This window comes from Strix uralensis, chromosome 2 (assembly GCF_047716275.1).
Source record: "Strix uralensis isolate ZFMK-TIS-50842 chromosome 2, bStrUra1, whole genome shotgun sequence".
NCBI classification, from domain to species: Eukaryota; Metazoa; Chordata; class Aves; order Strigiformes; family Strigidae; genus Strix; species Strix uralensis.
Genome location: NC_133973.1, coordinates 79833702 through 79856349, shown reverse-complemented (window position 1 = coordinate 79856349; position 22648 = coordinate 79833702). Strand labels below are relative to the sequence as shown.

General features: G+C 41.8%; 2 protein-coding genes and 1 long non-coding RNA gene across 7 annotated transcripts in view; 2 read left to right on the top strand and 1 right to left on the bottom strand.

Annotated features, from left to right (window-relative positions):
• Positions 1–4833, top strand: part of DNAJC3 (DnaJ heat shock protein family (Hsp40) member C3) — a 40763-nt gene extending 35930 nt beyond the window's left edge. For 3 of the 4 annotated variants that reach the window (XM_074859410.1, XM_074859411.1, XM_074859412.1), the window contains one exon: positions 1009–4833. In XM_074859410.1, the coding sequence (XP_074715511.1) occupies positions 1009–1166 (158 nt within the window). In that variant the 3' untranslated portion in view covers positions 1167–4833. The remainder of the gene's footprint in view (positions 1–1008) is intronic. The other variant, XR_012627604.1, reaches the window with a different exon arrangement.
• Positions 4834–11320: 6487 nt separating this feature from the next.
• On the top strand, positions 11321–21707 carry LOC141939517 (uncharacterized). Its single transcript, XR_012627603.1, has 3 exons — positions 11321–11930; positions 17424–17528; positions 21671–21707. It is a non-coding gene; the product is annotated as an uncharacterized LOC141939517 (long non-coding RNA).
• Positions 20946–22648, bottom strand: part of UGGT2 (UDP-glucose glycoprotein glucosyltransferase 2) — a 92336-nt gene continuing 90633 nt past the window's right edge. For both annotated transcript variants that reach the window (XM_074859407.1, XM_074859409.1), the window contains one exon: positions 20946–22468. In XM_074859407.1, coding sequence (XP_074715508.1) covers positions 22446–22468 — 23 coding nt within the window. In that variant the 3' untranslated portion in view covers positions 20946–22445. The remainder of the gene's footprint in view (positions 22469–22648) is intronic.

Sequence of the window (22648 nt, the reverse complement as noted above, 5' to 3'; positions counted from 1 at the left end):
GAAAAGTAACACCGGTTGTATTTGGCTTTTGTATTGCCATCTGTATTACTTTCTGTCTCTTCTTACTGCAATGATATTCTCTCCTTTCATCCAGATATTTTTCACAGGTCATTTTCTAGATCTAGTATGTAAACAAAAACTATAAAGCCTGTGGACCTCTGAATCTCTGAGCTTTGATTTGCAAGCTTATTATCATAGGGCTCTGGTGTACTTTGAAGCCATCTTCCACATTCCTTCCCCGGTCAGTCTCATGACTTCCCCCTAACTCCTTTGCTTCCCTTCTCTGCCTTGATAACATGGGCACCCTGAAAAAGCACTGTGTGATCAAAAACCCTGTGGCGCCTGTAGGCTGCTTGGAAGTTTTGTGCGGGTGTAAATAACGAAGTAGCACTGTAGCCTGTGACTTGTCTGTGGGTCTTCAGGAAGGCTTTCAACTTTGTCCTGCTGGAAAAATGTATGTAAAGAACATGCGTTTAGACTCCAAGCTGCTGTGCCCTAGACAGCTCTGCCTGAGTGGTATGTGGAGAAGATTGAAAAAGTTTGGGGCTCTGTGTGCTGACTTTTGTGCTGTGGCTGAATGACGAATATTGGAATTTACTGGTTGCGAAGAATTGGCAGGATCTGTCCTCAGACCACCCTGAGTGGCTGCAGCTATGAGAGAATAGGTGCAATAAACTCACAGAGGACAAAATGTCCCAATTATCTGTGGGACGCAGGTGGTGAAAGTGCAACTGTCTTATCCCTGTTGAAATTCATACCTGTCCTATTGGACAGCCAGGTACTGTCTTGCCTTGTTTTAAACTGAATGACTTGTTTGAAGTTTCTTGAACAGTGTTTTTACGGAGTTAGTCTCTTCTCCTTTGTCAGTGTCCTGGACGGCTTTGAAAAACTCAAAGTTCTACAGATGTTGCCAATACAAGTGATATTTGCAGGTCTCTGGCCAGGGGCGGGGATGGGGTCTGCCCTAACTACTGTGCCGTGATTCAACCTTGGTTTTGTTTCCTTCAGAAATGAGGCGGAAGTTTGATGCGGGAGAGGACCCACTGGATGCGGAGAGTCAACAGGGAGGGGGCAACCCTTTCCACAGGAACTGGAACACATGGCAAGGATTCAACCCCTTTGGTTCTGGAGGAGGACCGTTTACATTCAAATTTCACTTCAGTTAGAGCCAAGACTGTTTCTGGTGGCTGCTGCTGTTTTTTACTTAATTCGTTGAAAAAAAAATAAGTCTCTCAGTTCAAGACCCCAAAATCTTAATTTCTAATGTTGTCCTTAACCCAGAGTCTTACTACACTAGAAGAAAGCTCCTTCTTTCTTTTAGTATTCAGAGGGTTTGCTTTGTGGTGAACTTGACAAGCTCGTACTGGTTGGGGGGGTTTGTTACTGCCTATGTATTTGTTGTGGATATCCAGGACATGTTTATTTCTATGGATGGAGAAAACAGTAAGAAGCTACTTAGGACAACACTTAAACATAAATTTAGGACTCAAGTATATGCTTAAAGGTAAAAATGCATGTAAATATTTTTCTGAATCGGGGCCTAATAAACATGGAAGGGGTAGTTACAATAGTCTCTACGTTAACGAATTGTTAGTCGTCGTGCTCAGCAGGATGATCCATCTCTCAGTATTCTTAAAAGGAAACCCTAGTGACCACCTGCTGTATTACTGTCGGCAGTGCCATGGGTGGGGTGAAGAGGCTGCGTACTGAATGAGACTGAACAACTGCTCTGGAAGAAGATTGCTTGTAACTAATTGTATTTGAAAATGTCTACTTGCTTTATTCATTAACCTGAAATGAATTGGGATGATTTCCTTGGCGGTAACTGTCAACTCTGAAAGTAAAAAAAATATACCTGATGTTTTTAGAATGACTTTTTCTGAATGTGATTTGAGATGTTTAGGTATCATTTTTGAGTAGTTTGCACTTTAACAAAATACCTGCTTGAGATTTGAGCAAAAAATTTGATGTGGCATTTCCCCAACTATGCAGCGATTTGTTACTTCTCTGTACATAAACTCAGAACTGATGCAGGTTGAGGCGAGTGTACTGCAGACTGTAGGAATACGATATTAACTCTAGCCTTGCCCCGTAATGCAACTTCATTTCTGATGGGTGATGCAACAGTGAGTTAATACTATGTGAAATTGTTTGAAGTAATTTTATGCTTCCTGTAACAGTGACAGTACTGCAAAAACAACTGCCTGTGTGCAAAAAGAGGGACTAACTTTCCATTAGCCAAAAGTCTGGTTTATTTTTTCTGTATGCACATAGCTAAAATGGGTTAAGTGTATTGATCGAACTGTGTGAATGCGGTGTGAGGTATTACCAGGAGTGTAGCTGCTCTGAGTGAATAGCCTTCTCATTCTGTAATGGAATATATCATAATTACTGATGAGTTTTGTCAGCAGCCATTTTCTTAGAATGCAAGAATTACAGTTCATCAATGTTTCTGTGATTGGATTTTAATTGGAAAACAATAATCAGCTGGTAGGAATCTTCTCTCACTTCAACTCATAGCATTTGAAAGCATAAGCAGCCTCTGTAAAACAAATGAAATTAGCAAATAAGGTCTTCAATCTGAAAGTAGGGGTTTTTATTACTGTAATCGAAGTTGCTATTGAAGCATAACCCTTGTCTCCTGCCTCAAGTACTTTACAAACAATCGTGAGACCATGTGGCTTCGTAAAATGTTTTTCAACAGCAATATAAAGGTCAGTGTTTGTTCAGCAGAAATTTATCTTGGAGCTGAAGAGTGTGTTACTGATTTGTAACACTTTGTGGTACAAAACCACCCCAGCAGCCTGTTAAACTCCAGTGTCAGATATTTTCCAAGTTGAATGACTTCCTAGAACTTTGATTTCCGCTTTTGACCTGTCTGAAAGCTTTTTGTTTAAACTCTGTAGAAGATGCTTGGAACGCTGCTCATGCTGTTCAAGGCTGGCGTGGTTCTCGTAGGACCTCTGGGGCTCAGACATAGGAACCTGCTGCACAATAAATAACCTGTTACCCCCGGGTATCAGCTGATGCAGACAACTCTGTGTGTGCTTTTTGCTCACAGTAAGGAAAACATTGGTAGGCAGCTTTCACGTACAATGGCCACTCGTGGTTGTCACCAGCCCTCTGTCCCTGAGGGGTGAGCTAGGCCCTGCTGCGCTTGCTGCGGGCCGGGGGCTGCTGCTGTGTGGATTGCTGGTCGTGTGTGTCCGTGTGCGAGCCGCTGCTCTGTATAAACACTCTCGTATTGCCTTGTTCACTACAGAAGGGACTGTTTTTAAATTACTATTGAATGACCAGTGTAAGCAGTATGTCTCATTTTGTATGTACAGGAGTGTAGTTCAGTATCAGGAAGCCACACTGAACACCACAGACACCTGTTTGTGTGCTAGGGAAGTGCTAGAAATGATCCACCTTCTTTTAAAGGACTACCTTTGTTCAGTTTTTTTGTTCTCATCCCTTTGCCTTCTCTGTTTTTAAAAGCTGTAGCCAAGGAAATTGTTCCCTGATTTTTGTTTCTTTCTTTTAGGGAAGGAGTAAGATGGTCCTTCAAAAGTAAAGTATTCATACAAGGCAGTGCAGATTTGTTTCCCTAAGGAGATGGACAGTTCTGCTGTACACTGGAAGCGGTCAGGAACAAAAAGGATTATGTTTATTTTGAGAGTGAATGGGAAAGGGAAAATTACATATTAAGGAAAAAAAAAAGCTTGAATGTAGTCGGCAGAAGAAGGAAGACGATTAATGTGTGAATGCTGTTCATAGATAGATTCCGTCTGTGGAAGACTGTCTTGAAAACAAAAATAAAAAGTGACAATGGAGAACAAGGCTTTCTGATATCAAGCAGCTGCTGATTACAAGAAGTGTTACAACTCAGTGCTGTTGTTAAGGGAACAGATGCTGGCTTTTAGCTCTAAGGTAGTTCTGAAAATACGGAAAGACAAAGTTGTGTTAGAAAGCATTTGTGTTTTGAGGCTCTCCAGATATGGCGCTGCATTTCCTGATGTGACTAGAAAACAAAGCACTGGTTACACGCTGAGCATTAATGGTGCAAGCGATGTACAAGGAAGCTGAATCCACCTTTTTATTTATTAGTGGGTGTCTGTAGTGCAATAATGTTCAATAACTGAACATTGAAATAAATGTCTTGGTAGTTTGTAAACCCTGAGATGTGCATGAAGCATCATTACAATAATTGGCCTATATGTAGATGCAAACTTTCTCTGAATTCTCTTTCAGTTTTAATAAACTAGTTTCCAACTTGTTTTAAAATGAAGGTGCAGGGGAGCGTATTTTACTTGGTACATGCTTAATACTGATGTATTAATCAATATTAAAAGAGATTCAAAGTGAATTATAAACTTAAGAGCTCAAACTTGTGACATACGCTGAAAATGTGTCAGCTTAAACTTTTTAAAAAAAATAAAGCTTGTTACCGTTTCAGTTTTCAGAGCAGTGTTTGGAATAATTATTCTTCTGTTTAGGGCTGTGATTTGTAGGAGCTTTGCTGGAAATTAGCCAGTATAGCATAGCAGGTTAGTTGTATTTAAAAGTGCCTTATTGTAAGGTATTGTTTGTTTGCTCTGTAATACACACTTTTATCCATAAAATAATTTAAAAAAAGGGAGAATAATTTTTTTTTTTGCCCTCAGCAAATCTCAAAGTAGCAGTTTTATGTTTAAGAAGGATAAGTAAAGCTAGCCAGAGATTTATCAAATGTTTCAAATTATAAAATGTCTTTATATAAAATCATAAATCTAAAAGCAACTGTTTTTTCTAGAACTGTGGGAATTATTTTATGGTATTTTTCACAATAAAGATATTTATGATGACAAAGCACTGCAGTGTATTTGTCTGCCCTTCTTTCCTTATCCTGCTTGCCAAGTTTGAAGTTAGAGCTGTGCAGAAATGCAGTAAAAAGCTGCTGAAACGCTGGCCTGAGGGCTAAATTAAAACTTCTTGAGCAGCTCGTGCAAAAGTTGTCAGGCTTTAACAAGTAAGGTACAGAGTGAGGCAGCATTTGGGTACCTCACACTCGGATTTCAAAACTTAAGTTTTCCTCCCACCAGGTGGGAGGCAGCTAGTTCCTGCCCGTGGGTGCAGCCCCTCTCCTTGCAGCTGAGCAGGTAGCTGGGGCGCAGCGAGGTGGGGTGTTGCATGTAGAGGAAAGTGACCCAGACCGGTACCCGGCTCTGTGCTGGGGGCAGGATCAAATTGCAGCTGGTCTTTCTGGAGAGTGGCCTGTCCCAGGAAAGCCCCTGGCTTGCTGGTGGCAGGAAGGGAGAGGAGTCGTCTCCTCTGCTCTCTCTTCTCAGGCTGGAACTCGGGACCAGTCCGGCAGCTCTGGGGAGAGAAGGTGGGGGGCATGTAAGATGAGCACGTACTCTGTGATTTCCAGGCAATGATAAAAACTACCTCTAAAGAAGTAAACTGATTTTTTATTTATTTTCAATCCAGTGAATGTTCCAACAGGGCTGATAAAAGTGTGGAACTTGGGAGGCAGGTGAGAAGTTGTTGAGCCTGCAGGAGTTACTTATGCAGCAGCCCTTTCAGCAAGACTTTGGTGCTAGCTGAAGGGAACAGTGCAACTCTGCAGGAGGCTGGAGCAGGAACTGTCATGGGCCTCTGAGCAGGCCGTGCCACCAAAGTACTCCAGTAGAGCTTGAGCTCCATTGGTGGCTTCACCAAAGCAAGCATCAGTTCATATACAGCACCATACAGCACCACCGAGGGCTCAATCTACTCACCAGTGTAACTCCTGCGCAGCAATGTGAGAAATGACACGGAGTCGTGTGTGTGGTGTCTATAAAAGTGACCATCCCACCTGAAGCCATCCAGAGCATGTATACAGGCATGAATGACAACATGAATAAGTAAATGAGCTCCTTATCAGTCCTCAAAACATGCATGTTGTTTTTTCTAACCTTTTCCTTAGAAACTGTTAATTTTTAGGAATTCCTGGTTGGAAGGAATTTACGTGTTGGCTTGCATGCGTATACAGTGGTGAAGGGCACAGGTGCATACACAGCTGGTGAGAGCGAAGGTGGCTAAATTTAAAATTACATGGCTTGCAGCTGCCAAATGTGTGAAAGTGAACAGGGACGACAGAAAGTGAGATGAGATTTTTGGTAGGTGGTTGGTAGCAAGGGCTCCTTTAAGAGGCCGGGTTTTATGTGAGATTCCTTAGTTTGGTTTCCCAGTATCTGTCTGTGGAAGCCTGTGGCTGACCTGTCAGATAGGAGCACTTCAGACATTCTTGACCTCGAAAAAGCATAACAGTAAGAGGTGCAGTTAGGGTCCAGGAGAGGATCTTGAAATCTCAACTCTGCGAGGATCGGGGAAGGAGTTGCAGCAGGAGTGCAGGGTTGTTTTTGGGGTGGTTGTGTGGTTGGTGGTCTCTTCAGGCTCACAGCTGTAAGCAGAATGTCTGCCTAACTGAGGAGAGGAGGGACAGAGCGTATAGGAGAAGCTACAGGTAGTCACAGCTGAGCAGCTGTTTGTCAGGGTTTATAATGTTGCCAAGTTCTGGCAGTTTTCAGAACTTGGGAGAGTGGTGTCTCTCTGGCATCATGTTCCTAAATGTGAAAAATTTTTGTACGGGCTAAACATATTTCCCTACTGTTGCAACTGCAGGACTCAATGTGCTTTAGAGAATACCAGATGCCTCTATAGGATAGCTCCTGTTAAGGGTGGTAAAGAATTGAAAATGTGTTATTACACAGCATGTCCATATGAGAGGTAAGTCATGGTAGAATGACAGCATGCCTCATGCATTTGAATGAGTAGCTAAAATTACAGGCCCTGACAAACACTGCTGCTAAATGGTGTTACATACATATGGACAAAGAGAACATTTACATTTCAGAGAAGATAGTTACACTAAAGGAGGTGTGAGTCAACTTGACCATGTGTCATCAGTCTGTTACATACCTGGAAGCAGAAGTTAAAAACAGTATGACAAGTCAACTTTGGAGGAAAAAAATGACCTTGCTGAAAGTGCCTTTGCTTTTAGGCCCTTAAGGGAGAAGTTTTGGTTGCTTCTCTTTCACCTGCACCATTCTGTGCTGAAAGAAAAGGGTCTGCAAGCAAAGACACTCTCTTTCCACTAAGTCCAACATCAGCTTAGGATGCAGTTTGTACTATCAGAGTGACTACCATAACGCTTTCACAAGGTGCAAATCTGGCTACTCCCTGTGCTGGGCAACGCCTACGTACTGCTCAATCCTGTTGTACTGTGCTGGGAAACTCTGACCTTACGGTACAGTAGCCTTGGAGATAAAGCACCTCAGAAGTGTAGAGACACCAAGAACTTTCAGGCCTCCAATTTTATATACATTCATCTGTTTAGAACCATTATCTCTTGCAATGGAAGGAAATAATTTTCTGATAATAAAAGGTCAGTAACCATGTAACTAACTACACAATTTTATTAATGTGTTCTTCATGCATGTCTAGGTTAAAAAAAAAAAAAAAAGGTGAGTGCAGCATTGATTGATTCTGTTTTTAAGCCATGAATATAAATAAATTTTTGTGTTTAGCAAAAGACACTTTAAAACCCATCTGCATCTCTATATTTTACAGTTGTCAGAGCCCAAAATCTGGTCCAGAGTGACACACTGACAACTGGAGAAAGCTAGTTATGTGACATCCTTTTCAAGATTTCTGGCAATGTGTGATGAGAAGCTGCCAGAATGCTTCATTCAAACGAGTGATAATTCAAAGGTAAAAGGACCAAGATCTCCATCAGCAGAGAGAGATTTAAGTTCAGCAATAATAGTTCTGGCTATAACTGTGTGACTTCTGCCTTCGGGAGAGGAATTCACAAACCAGATTAAGACTTTCAACACGCAGTTGGGTGAGAAGTGTCAGAAGGAGCTGCTGAGACGTGTCCGATATTCAGCATGAAATCAGTGCTAACATGAGTGGTGTCTTGAGACCGTCCTCGTACAGGATAGCCTCACTGTGAGCACACCGTCTTAGGCAGTGGGAGATCTGAGGTCTTCAACTCCTCTGCTTCACTGGGATTTGAGTCCATGCATCTCAAGAGTGCATCTGAATGAGTCTCAGTGCAAGACCTGGGCAAAATACTGATGTTTATCAAATCGGTGCAAAAGTGTAAGCAAAGGGAGTAGCTTTGAGTCTCCTGCCCCCTGAAGAAGCCCTTCCTTGAGAGGAGCAGGGCACGGACTCACCACTGCTTTTCATCAGTCTACGTTACATAGTTGCTGCTGCTAAAGCTTGAAGTGTATCAGGAGCCAAGACCAGACTTCAGCGTGGTGTACAAGGAGTGTTTGCCTTATGGCAACCAGAGAGTCAATATGTCACTCTAAAAGTAATGGCTAAAAAATAGATACTGGAGAAAACAATGCATGCTGGATGGCAGCCCGCTGTCATGCTGGGAAGCAGATTATCCCATACATGGCACTACACAATGTAGTACAGACATGATGCTGGATTAAACCAATTGAGAATTTGATCTAATACATGTTTTGGTACTTCCACTCAAATTTTCTTGCAAATGCTTAAATCCAGACTTTGAACAAGGAATAAATCATGATGACAAAGCATAAGCAGGAAAGAATAAGCCATCTATCTAGCTTGGAAAAGTAAAGCAGCATTGCACCCAAAACCAGATAGGAAGCTTTATCAGCTGTAGATACCCATGGGCAAGATCTGCAAGAAGAAACTGTACAAGCAGGATACAGTGGCTACCATAAAAAAATGACGTGTGCTTGTAATGGGTGACTCTCTGTTAAGGGACACTGAGGCGTCCATCTGCCAGCCTGACAGGGAGGCACAAGAGGTATGTCGCCTTCCGGGAGCTCAGCTCCGAGATGTTGCTGAGAGGGTGCCACAACTTGCCAAGAGCACAGACCAATATCCATTGCTACTCTTTCATGTGGGCACAAATGACACCGCAAGCTGGAGCCTAGGCAGAATCCAGGAAGACTGCAAAGCCCTGGGGCCACAAGCGTAAAGTATTGGTACCCAAGTCATCTTCTCTTCCATTTTGCCAGTTAGAGGAAGGGGTGCAGCCAGAAGTAAATGTATAATGCAAATCAACTTCTGGCTTCATGGCTGGTGCCGTCGTGAGGGTTTTGGCTTTTATGACAATGGGACATTCTTTTATAGCCTGTTAGGGAGGGTTGGGATCCACCTGTCTGGGAGAGGCAAGGGAAACTTTGGCAGCAGGCTGACCGACTTAGGTGGGCTTTAAACTGAAGGACTCAGGGGGGCGGGGTCCAAAGTGGCAATGCTCACGCCATTGCAGCCAACTGGGGAATAAGCCAGGCCAAGCAGAGCAGCAACAAATGTTCCTTAGCTGCCTCCAAAGATGAGAAGCAGAAGATCAACCACCTCAAGTGTATGTATACCAGTACACGCAGCCTGGGGAAGAGGAGGAACTGGAGCTCCACATCCAGTCAGAAAGTTCTGGTATCATAGGAGTAACTTGACACATGGGACGACTCACATGACTGGAGGATCATGATGGGTGGCTATAGGCTGTTTCGTAAAGACAGGCAGGGAAGAAAAGGACAAGTAGTCATGCTCGGTGTTAAGGAGAACCTTGAATGTATGGAAGTCAGCTATGGTGATTGTGGAAGCCCTATTGAAAGCCTCTGCGTCAAGATCAGAGGGGGTCGTCTCCAAGAGGGAATCTTAAAGTGGGTGTCTGCTACTGACCTCCTGTTTTGCTGATTAGGGATACCAATTAAACTCAGACACCAGAGTGAAAAGAGCAGGCGTATTTTACTAGAAATAACTAAATAATATAACAATAATACAGAAAACATACAGTAAGAAAAGACAGAATAGTGCATTCAAACAAATAGGAAAATACAGGGTAATGCATCACATCATTACTACCTGAGAGAGAGAATAGTGATTAAGAAAGTTACATCACCACTTGCATACGTTACCATCATCCAGATCCACAGTTGCTGGGGAGCCCCGGTTACAGCGAGGATTTGGAGAGCCTGTCCCGGCAAGTGGGAAATCCTACGGGGTACATCCACCCATAGGTGAGGCATCCAAAGTTGCTGTGAGCGGGTCCAGCCTTATATACCTAAAAATCAGCAATCCAGAATAGCTGGCACCTTTGTTTTAAGCAGAAATATCTGGTTTCCACCTCACATTAGGTTCCCCCAGAGCCTGGCCAGGGCTCAAGGGAGAAGCTAAGGGAGTTTCCCTGCTTATCTAGCTGATTTATGAGCAAGGTCACACATCAGGTCACAAGGCCAGACAACTGTCTCTGTGGCCCTGTTATCTTGCTCACACACAAAGAAAGATAAGGATATAAGCTACATCTTCTATGCATATTTCACTAATGATTACATACTGAGTTAGCAGTTTTGGTTCAAGGCCTGTTGCTCAGGCTTCAATACTTCCATCTTTTACATCAGAATAGGTGGTTTGTTATAACTTAGTATAATACCTATTAGCACAATGGTTATCAGTTATAAAATATACAGGATTCATCTATAGGTCAACTCTGGCTTGGGCCTATTGTCCAAGCCTTAGCACTTCACCTCCAAACCAAGACAATAAGGCAAACGAAGCGATATTTGAGTCACTTAAAGCAAACTTTGGGTCAACAGAACATGGTTCTTATGGGTGACTTCGATTACCCAGACATTTGTTGGAAGAACAATACAGCAGCTCACACATCATCCATCAAGTTCCTGGAATGTGTAGAGGACTGCTCCCTCGTACAAGTGTTCGATGTGCCAACCAGGAGTGAGGCACTGCTGGACTTGCTACTCACAAACCAAGAAAAGCTGCTTTGTGGTATCTCGGTTAGTGATAGCCTTGGCTGCAGGGATCACAGTATTGTGGAGTTTGGGATCCGTCTGAGCACGATGAAGGTTAGTACTAGACAAAGGTTTTAGACTTTAGAAGAGCAAACTTCAGCTCATTCAGAGCTCAGTTGGGAGGGATTCCATGGGAAGCTTCCATGGAGGGTAAAGGAACTAGCAAGTGCGGGGAGTTTTTGAAGAACACTCTTCTGGAAGCACAAAACCAGTTCATTCACTTTAAAGGTAAGGGAAGTAGACAGAGCAGGAGACCTGCCTGGCTTAAACTGCGAGCTTCTGAGTCTGCTCAAAACTGAAAAAGAAGTGTAGCAGAGATGGAAAAGCAGATGAATACCCATTGAGAACTACAAGGGCATTGCCAGGGCATGCAGAGATGCAGTTAGAAAAGCAAAAGCTCAGCTTGAATTTGAAACTGGCCAGAGATGTCAAAAACTGCAAGAAAGGGTTCTTCAGGTATGTAACAGCAAGCAGAAAGAAGGAAAATACTGTCCCGCTGTTAAACAGGAGAAGTGAATTAGTCACCAGCAATGCTGAAAGGGCAGAGGTTCTCAACACTTCCTTCGCCTCTGTCTTTACCAGCACTGTTGGGCCCTAGGCCTTGGAAACAAAAATCCAGGTCGATGCAAACACAGACCCACTGTCAGCGAAGGAGGAGTTGGCATGTGAACTATTACAGGAGCTTGACCCCTACAAATGGATGGGCCCTGCCGTTATTCACCCGAGAGTGTTGAGAGAGCTGGCTGATGTCATTGCGAGGCCGCTGGTGGCAGGTGCACCAGCCCTGATAAGGGCCAAAACTCCTCGACCGCTGAAAGGAGAGAGTTAAAACCAGAAGCCACGGTTGGGGTGTGGAGCTGGTCACAGACACACCTCAGTGGAGGACTAAGAAAGGCCAGGCTCTTCGGCTGACAGGCAAGGCCCTCAGCCAATGAAATACTTTGGTCGAGAGAAGTTTCTAGACCGCTGACCATATATGACCACGACTCAGGTTTGACTGAAGTGTAAACGTCAGAGGGCAAACTGAGTCTCCTTGGAGCAGCGGGACTGTGGTCACAGACTCCCCATTTGGGTCGGGACACCGCCTAAGGAAATTCCTCGAGGCTGGGAGCCCTCGTCTTTCAGGTAAGCGAGTGTGCATTTTGGGTCATTATTTCTAAAGCTTAGGAATTCTTAAGTGAGCTGTGTAGTATTGGTTTCTTTTGGCAGACATCTGAATCTGTAGTTCACTAATGTTTGTCAGAGCATTAAACAGTTTAGATTAGAATCAATCTCACTTCGAGTACCTACCTTGTCTGCTTTGAGAGATTCCACAACATTAAATAGGTGTGATTGGCAGGATGTCAGTAGAGGAATTATTAGGGAGACCTGGCTGTGCCCCTTCACACCAGACACATAGTGGATGCAGGAGAAGTGGTCCCAGCCAGTGGCGTTCATGGTATGGCTGGAACAGCTACAGAAATTTTGGGGATGGCAGAGGTAAAGGAACCATGTGTGCCATCCTAGGTGCCTGTTTAATTCAAAAATCGAAATTATGCTTGCACCAGCATTGTCCAAATCCGAAAGTTAATCGTGGGTGCAGATCCCGAGGATTGGGATGGGGACATCTGGGGAGACTCTGATGAGAATAGCTTAGAAGAAGCAGAGGACTTGGGGGACAGGGATGTGCAGCCCCTCACTCAGAGAGGCACAGGGGCCCACCAGGTCTGAAGCCCTGAACCTGCGTCCCCATGGCACCCGAGGTCGGTGAGCTCCAAGCTGGGAGGAACCAAAAGAAAGGGGAGAACCTGTTACTATTAAGATAAAGGGCTTGTCGGAGCTAGCGAAGGGAGTGCAGAAAGCCACGTGTTCAGGCAATGTATGAAGGGGAGTGGCAAGGCTGCACTGGTGGGCCCCCACCACCTTAGACCTCTTATCAGGGGACTACCAGATGTTTTAGAAATACATGTCCAGTTCCTCAGAGAAAGGACTCCGAGGGCCATTGAGCACAGCCAGCAGAACTCGCTGAACCTGCCCGTGCAGGCGTTGGCTTGGGTGGGGGTGATGCACAACAGAGTTACTGAGGGGTGGAGATGGGCCGGACAGTGGCGGTGGTGTGAGCAGTAATGGGGAGGTGCAGCCCGGCAGCTGAAAACCCCCAACAGCCCCTGGGATCTTGAACCCACCCCCAGAGAGGTCGGGTTGGGGTTACAATCCAGGGAGGAACCACACTTGGTGAAAGGTGTTAGTGCTAGGGGCGCCCCGGGCAGTGCTGCATGGGCAACCCACCCTCCGTGTCTGGTGGCTGGAGGAATTGCTGAAGGGGAAAACTGGGGACTGAAGAGAGACACCAGCAACTGCCTCCCCGCCTCAGGAAGAGAAGTCTGACCCTTTGGCGGCACTGCCGGGGGAACTAAAAAGATTAAAAAACTAGGAGCTGTGGTTTGGGGTTCAGGCCGCCAACAGGGAGCTTTATATACACATTCTTGTGGGCCCAAGGTGAGTAAGTTTAAAGTTCCCACTCAACACAGGAGCCCAAATTAGTGTTTTAAATGAACAGCAAGCTGATGAGTTAGAATCAAAGAAAGAAAGACTATAAACATAATAGGTGTGATGGGGGTGGCAGGAAAATGTTAATAGCTCAAAAACTTTGGCTACCAGAGGAAAAGAGGATGATGGCTGTGGAGGTGGCTTTGAGCCCTTGTAAGAGGAATAGATTGGGATTTGATGTGCTGGCAGGCAAATGATGGTACCTATGTGGAGTTTTGGAGGCGGAGGGGCAGAGGGCACCCATGTGAGAACTTGGCAGGTTGTTCCTGTATCCCTGCAATCTAGAGTAACCCATGTTTCTCAATATCCTCTGCAAGTGCTGCCAAGTGGAGTATTTCAGAAGTAACTAATGACCTCGAGAAAAGAGAGATACACACATTCCTCTTACAACTCTCCAGTGTGGCCAGTCCATAAACTGGATGGGCAATGACGTTTGACAATCAATTATAGGAGATTAAACAGTAATACTTCACCACTAACTCCTGCTGTCCCAAGCATAACCTCAATAGCAATGGCAATACAGGCAGCTGCCCACCCATGGATGGCCACCCTAGATGTTAAGGATATGGTTTTTATGATTCCCCTAAGGGAAGAAGATAAACTTTAGTTCACCTTTACTTGGGAGGGGACACAATACACCTTTAATTGACTTCCCCAACAATATAGAGAAGGAAGATTGGGATTGACTAGCTGAATGACTGCACGTGAAGACAATAATGCTGACTCATAACCCAAACTGGGGAGATATGCAGGTGTTATTAGATGCTTTATTCACAGCTGAGTTAAAACAAATGGTGTTGGAAGAGACTAGAAAGGAAAAAGAAAGGAGAGAGATCCCTGGAAATAATGCGCTTAGTATTCCTACTGATCAAAAACTGGACTGGGACCCAAATATGGCAGAGGGAATGATGGCTATTCAAAGGCACAGGGACTTGATATTAAAAGGAATAAAAAATGAGGTGCCAAAACAGAAGAATCTATCTAAAGTATATGAAATTAGACAAGGAGCTGATGAAACCCCATCTGTGTTCTGTGAGCAGATATGAGAAGTGGCATATAAATGCACAGATTTTGATCCAGATGAGGACAGTAATAGGAAAATGTTTAATGGACAGTCAATTGGCAGTCAGCACCAAATATAAAAAAGAAACTGAGTAAGACTGAAGGAGCAGAAGGGAAGCCCTTTACGGAATTAATAGAAATAACTTAGAAAGTCTATAACAATAGGGAGGATAGGGAAAAGAAAGAAAGGGTTGGGCAAAGGCACAAACATCTATGTTAGCAATGGCACTCACTGGTGCTCTAGTGAACAATGGTGTAAGTATTGGGAATAGAGGTAGAGGGGGAGGTAGGAGAATGGGATGAGGAGGTGGTCAAGGAAGAGTTTCTGGAAAACTGGTTCTGAGACCACCCTTGGGACCTAATCAGTGTGCCATTTGTAAGCAAGAACAACACTGGAAAAATGAATGTCCTAATGCAAAGGAGAACTCAAATCTGATAGAAGACGTTAATGTTATGATTTTGGAAGAGGATATAGAATGAGGGGAGCAATATCAGAATTTCCCCTACAGACTTAATTGATAGTGGAGCAACTCATTCTGTCTTGACTAGTTGTAAGGGACCTTTAAGAAAATTAAGTTTCCATTGTTGGAGCAATGGGAAGGTGGATAAACAGGCATTTTTGTAAACCAATGGAATGTGTGGTTGGCAATACCAAATTATCCCATTAGTTTCTTTATATGCTGGAGGGCCTTTTGGCACTACTAGGACAGGACTTGCTTTGTAAACTTTTCTGAAAGTTTGGTTAAAATGCATATTCCACCAGAAATGGCATGGAAAGCATAGATATGCTTGCTAATGGACTTACAGGATCAGAATAAACAAGAGGATGATGACAGTCTACCTAGTGAAGTTATGGATGCATAATGGTTTGGGCTACAAAGAAACCAGGAAGAGCAAAAACCGTAAGTCCCATAAATATAGAACTAAAGTCACCCAGCTGGTAAGAAAGAAACAATATCCACTGATGTGGGAGGCTAGAAAAGGGTTATGACTTTCCTGGAATTCAGGCTTCTGCGAGAATGCCAATCTGAATATAATACCTCAGTCTTGCCAGTGAGAAAGCCTAAAACCCAGGAATATCGGCTTGTTCAAGATCTGCAAGCAATTGATCAGATTACAGTTGATGTTCATCCAGTGGTAGCTAACCCTTATACCTTGCTAACTACGATTCCAGAGACTAACATAGACTTTACTGTACTAGATTTGAAGGATGCTTTCTTTTGTGTTCCAATAAGTGAACAGGGCCAGATGCTATTTGCCTTCAAATGGGAAAAATCCAGTGACGGGGAGAAAATCACAATTATGTTGGACGGTGTTGCAACAAGGATTTAAGAATAGTCCTATGCTATTCAATAACGTATTGGTAAAAGACCTGGAACAGTGCCAAAGCAATCAGCAGAATATTACATTGTTACAATATGATATTTTAATAGGAGCAGGCTGCAGAGGCAATTGCCTAAAACCCACTATTGACTTACTAAACTTTTTAGGTCTGTCTGGATATCAGGTGTCTAAGAAAAAGGCACAGATAGCACAGGATTGAGTTCAATATTTAGGATATGGGAATTCTAAGGCCAGCAAGAATTGGGAAAATCACAGTTCCAAGTCAAAACAAAAATTGAGGGTGGCCAGCTGGTGTCAGATGTGGATCCCTAATTATGGGCTACTAGCAAAACCTTTATATGCTGCTATTAAGGGCCCAGGTGACTTTCTAGGATGGGCACCAGAATGCAAAAAGGGTTTTGATGAGATCAGAAGGGAACTGTTGCAGGCCCCGGCCCTGGGCTTACCAGATCTGGCTAAACTTCTTCAACTTTATGCACATGAGAGACATGTGACTTTGGGGGTGCTTACCCATGCCCTTGGGGACTGGAAAGGGCCAGTGGCCTTTTTTGAAACAACTGGATCAAACAAGCAAAGGCTGGCCAGTGTGTTTGCGACCAATAGCAGCTACAGCTATGCTAAATCGAAGAGGCCTGTCAGCTGACCTTGGGTCAGCCTATTACAGCACTGGTCCCACATGCAGTAACAGCAATATTGGAACATAAGGGACATCATTGGATCTACCCTAGCCGGTTGGCCAGATATCAAGTGTTATTAGAACAGGATGACACAACTTTAAAGATGATGTCATCTTTGAATCCTGCCACCTTATTACCTACAGCTGAACAGGAAACCTTACACTATGACTGTATGGGCATTATTGAACAAGTCTGTGACAGCAAGCCAGACCTGAAAGATCATCCTTTAGAGAATGCAGATCTGGAATTATATACAGATGGGAGTAGCTTTGTGCACAAAGGAGTCAGGAGAGCTGGATAAGCCATAGTGACTATTGCAAGGAAGTTGAAGTCCACCTTTACCTTGGAATATCTCAGCAAAAGGCAGAACTGATAGCTCCTACTGGAGCTTTAAGAATTGGATGCAATCAAAGAATCAATATATATACAGACTCCAAGTATGCCTTTAGTGTGGTGCATGCTCATGGAGCCATTTGGAAAGAAAGGGGATTACTGAATTCCCAAGGAATTAAACATGGACATGAGATTTTAGATCTTTTGCCAGCAGTATTGGAGCTGAAAGAAGTGGCCATAATTTACTGTAGGGCTCACCAGAAAGGCCAAGGTAATACAATTGAAGGTAACTGTAAGGTGGATCTGGCAGCAAAGAAGGCAGCTTTACAAAAAGAAATTCAAGGAACACTAATACGAGCGAAAAATATAAATATGGAACTGCCCCAGTATTCAGAAAAGGATAGCAAGCTAGCCGAAATGTTACATTGCAAGAAAACCAAAGAAGGGTGGTGGATGGCACCCACCCATCAGGCCCTAGTCACCTCTCAACTGATGAATACCATTTTCACTAATTTCTATAAAGAAATTCTCATGGGTGCAGGAGCAATGGTTATCTGCAAGATACCAGCCACCAAACATGCCCACTTGGTGTAATGATCCCTCCCTAGAGGAGTTAAATACTTTACAGGGGACAAATTTAAGAGGCCCTGAGCCTTATGATCATTTTCCACAGGGAATGGATTTTCCTAGTGTATGGTCAGTACCCAAGGAAGGCAAACGGCATTATATGCAAAGCACCCCATGCTGCATTGAATGGAGTGGAGACAAGGAACCAAAGGTAAGGAAAGGATCCCAGCATCATAGATGGAACTGCACACAGGTTTTTAATTGTTCCACAGTTGATTATGGAATCCAATGATTGGGTCCAGTTTCTAGAGCTTTACAGTTAGGGTGTCTCTGTAGAAATTATTATACCTATATAAGTGATACCTGGATGGGCACTATGATCCAGAATGACTCTGTAGATTGCAATAGAGGAACAGTTCCTTCCATGGGCCATACAGTATGGGTTAGTAGTGATGGAACATGGACTACCCACTTACCTCTAGGAAGAAGAGTGCACCAACACACATTAGGTGTATTGACCTTATGCCCCCCTATGGAGGAAGAAACCATTAAGTTTTCAATTATGGGAAAAATTGAAATGAGACAAAACAGACTCTTGGAGACTGGAACATCCTTCTACTGGAACAAATGTGGGATGGATTCTGGAGGCAATTTTTAGCCCCCAAATCACCTCAGATCAAAACCAAATGTGGCTATATAATTTGTTGGGACAAATAGAAATACTAGCCAATGCAACAAGGACAGGATTACAAGATTTAAACCTTCAGCTGCAGGCTACTTCTAAAATGACTTTACAGAACAGATTGGCATTGGACCTAATGCTATTACACGAGCGTGGGGTCTGCGGATATTTAAATTTAAATGACAAAGACTGCTGCATTCACATTTCTGATGTTACTGATAATTTAGATGAGCAATTGGATAAAATAGAACAAGTAGCAAAATTGAGCAGTGATATTAAGGACACGATGGAAGTAGGATGGCTGAATAAAATGCTGCATGGATTTGGATTCTCCCTAACTGGATGGTTGCAAAGCTTACTACAAGGTATAATTTACATTGTAATAACAATTGTAATTATTGGTATTCTGGATGTGTCAAAGCATTATAATGAAAAAAGTTACAGGGCAATATGTACTGATTTCTGACAGTAGGGGTGAAATTTATCTGAAGATGAGATTTAGATAAATACCAAAGGGGGGGATTAATAAGCCAAAGACAAATGTTAACTGCCAATTAGCAACTCCATTGTAGCCTTGCATGCCTTGCTAAGCACTGTTACTCAGAGGAGGAACTTTAAAGACTGATAAAGGAAACATCTTGTTACAAGAATGATAACGGAAATGAGAAAATGATGCAAGGCATGAACTTGGCAATTTCTGCAGTAACTAGGGTAAAGGTAAAGGTGGCAGGAGGAGATCATGACCACCGACTCAATTTAAGACCAAAAAGTCTTGCCCCCCCCCTCACCCTTTGAGTTTGCACAGAATAATGAAAAGACACTGTAACTTTAAGTCCAGACAAGGCATGTTGTTAACCAATGAATCACAGAATCACAGAATCGTCTAGGCTGGAAAAGACCTTGAAGATCATCTAGTCCAACCATTTTTTTTTAAATTTTTTTTTTTTTACATTTATACATATTTATTGTATATTTTTAAAAGTAGCATCTTTTAAGCATTCACCTCTCTTCTGCTTCAAACGTGCACTTATTGAGAGAAACATCTACTAGCTTCCAAGTCCAAGATTAATACCAATAATAACACATGCCCAAATCAAGCTTCATTGCTTGTTGGCAGCTCCTGTCATGAAACTATTATACAGTAAGAAGAGTGTAGAAAAGGTCTGTGTTAATCATTCAGCAATAGGCTGGGGCTGGATTAGCGTGACCATACCATCTTCTCAAGTTGAAGCACAACACCACTTTCCTGAAAACTGAAGCTCACCTAGTAACTTTTTTCCTTTTGCATCCAGTAGGTGAACAAGGCAGTTGGTTTTTCTACAGTAGCTTCTTCAGTTGGTAAGATTTCCTCATTATCTACAGGAAAGCCTTGCTGTAGACCTTTACATTTAGAAATGTCTTCTCTTCTTGTAACAGCAAGAAAATACTTGAAGTCTGGCATGAGGGACATGACAATGAGGGACAAAGCGATAAGAAACTAACCCGATGGTCATTACAGAAAATGTGTATTTCTGTAGTTTGAAGCGTATAAATACATTGATGATGTTCTGTGCGGTGTGCTAGCTTTGTGGACTCACCAGCTAGCATCCCACTCTGCATAGACATGGAATAAAAGAAATACCACGACCCTACATGTATTGGCTTGCATACCAGATGAAGGAACCCTTCTTTTGGGATAACAGCAAGGCTATCTATGGCACAGCCACTGGAGATCAGACGGTCCAAGTTTTGTGAGAATGGTTTAGTATTCTACCTATTCCTGAATGTATTTAAAGTGATAACTAGGTCTCAGTAACACTCCCCTAGTCCAGGATGCATCTTCTTCCCTTTCACAGGGCAGAGCATACAGACTGGAAACTAGAAATAAGGTCTCTCTGCATCTCTAAGGTCTCACCCTACAGCAGCTACCTAGTTTTGAACATTGCTGTTGCTTCCCAGCACAAACACTTTGTTCAGATCAAAGACATTTGAGAGCTTGCTGCAATTTTTTTGCCTCGGATCTATTAACCAAGTATGTAATTGTTATTGTATAGTACAAAATAGGAGAACAGAAAATGATGATTTTTTTTCTCCAGTGGCACCTTTTAATCTTTTGTGCAACATATACAGTCCATTGGTTTGGTATTAAAAATATAATGATATGCTAATGATTCAAAGTGCTGCTTTAAAGAGATCTTTGAAAAGTAGTGAATCTATTTCCTGGACCCTCTTTGTTTTATAAACCAATATATATATCAAAAAAGAGCTTTCCTTGAAAGTAGTATTATACAGGAAAAAGAAATGCTGTAAAACATTTTTTTACAAATACATACAACACTGTAGAAAATGGTATGAAACCTTTTAAATCTTCAAAATATCTCCAGCAAATTACATTTCTAAAAATTATATTCTAATCATTTAAGTAATCTCAAGGAAATAGTATTTAAAATAGTTACTAGTTTTTTAAAGCCTGTAGAAGTAATCCAGTTTTAAAACGAAGAGGATGGTACAGATAAAATGAACAAGAAATCAGTGCATAAATTATCCACTTCTTATACTGCATAACAGAAATTTCCCACACAGGTAATCATAATTAAAGAGGACTAAGGTTTCTTAAAGAACCTTTAACTTCTGTCTTGGAAAAAAAGTCTTCCAATGTATGCTTGAAGCATGAAATTTCAAAGCAGATCATTGTGAAATGCTGCTGCAGAGTAAAGCATTAGAATGGAAGTTATCAGCTGAAAAAAAAAAGGCAAGCAGCTGAATGATGTCTTTTTTTCTCTGTTTTCTTGTTACACATTGAATTTATAGTAATGGTGCATATACATCTGCTAAGTCAAGTGTAAGTCCATCAATATGGTATAAAAATACCAACTTAAAGTTCTATGTTCAAATATGTTTGACTTGCTGCCTGATATCCTTAAGTAATGATGTTAGAGAACAAGATATTGCAGGTAATGAGATAGCTGAAGAGAACTGACATTAGGATTTATTGATTATTGCTACTGGGTTACACAGGAATACTCCATTGGGTACTTCATACAAAGAAAATGCCCACAACAGACCTTTTAAAATCCATATGTGACATGTTAAAACTGTTCAAACTGCAGAAAGGTAATACAACAAAAAATATAAAAAGCTGTAAAAAATTTTGCATGTCTCATATTACTAAGACTTGAGAAATATTAGCAAAAAAACCAGCAGGATTTTAAATACTTGCTCTTACAGAAAGAAATTTTAAATAACCAACACCTGAGGACAATGACAGTACATACAAAATATGTTTAATTTTTCTTAATTATTCAATTATTTGCTGGTATGGAAATATGCAACTCATCATGGATTCACCCACTTAGTGCAAATAACCTTAACTTCTATGATTTCAAGCATTTAGACTGAAAGACTGTATTAAGCTGTTCTTATAAGAATTTGTAGTCATAGCCAATCTATTTTGAAACCAGCATAGCTTAAACAAAAGAGTATGTATTTTAAGGCACTAGATTTCCATTTAAGAAATAAATTCCCTATTTCAAATATGTATTGCAAGAACTTTTCACTGCAATTTTTATGGGAGCAAAATGTCAGTAGCCCACTAAAGGGTTTGTGAGTATATATTTAGAAAATTACTGGAGACACTACTGATAGTGAAAATTACTCATGTATTTTATTATTTTATTTTCAATTCTAAACAGGATGACGATAATCAAAACTGAGTGGAGACAGCTTTCAGGTACTGACCTTCTGATGCAATGTCTGCTGGTTGGAAAATCATCTTAGCCAAAATAGATAACAGAATTTTATGACATACTATTTAAGTGACCAAAAGGAGCGTAAGAATCAAAAATGATTTTTTAAATTTAGTAAGAGTGCAGCAATCCTGAATAATAAATGAAAAGTGACATTCCTTGCTTTAGTAAGCTTCCAAGTTGACTTAGATTTGTGTGGTCTAAATTACAGAAGCTATTTTTTTATGTCTTATCTTTGCTACATTGAGTTTTTTTTCTTGTGACCACAGTATTTCTGCAGGGCCAAAATTATGGACATAGAGCCAAAATTCTTTATATTTAAATACATTAGCTTAATGCACGTAATATGCACAAAACCATTTTCATGTACGTACTTAATGTGTGTGTCCTCCCCCAGACTGACACAATACATCTTTGAAGAGTTGAACACATCATTCTTTATATTCTCAAATCCTCTGGGCAAACTGCCTTTTAGCGGAGCAAAAAAACCCCAAAGAAATTAGGAAAGCTACCCAATACTGGTTAAAAACCCCCAAGTACTTGTGGCTTTCTCTTCTGGTTTTGTATGTCATTTAAAACGTTTTAAATAACACTATAAGTTATAAATATTTGACTTTACATTAAAGAATGTTACAAATAGTGCCAATATAAGATCTGTAACTTCCATTCAGTCTTTCACAGAAGACCACTGAGCTGTTGCCATTGCTGTTTACAGGCTGTGCTAAAGTTCATCGTGCTTAAGACCTGTAACCAAAGGAAAAAAAATTATAAAAACCAGTTACTTAAAGACTTAATGACTAGTTTTGTAAAATGTGGAGAAAGCCCTTTACTTTCTATTTACTGCTAGTCAGTCAGTTCAGCAATGTGAACTTCATTTTTAGAGCCTTGTTAGAAGCTGACCATAAGCTTTCAAAGAATAAAAAC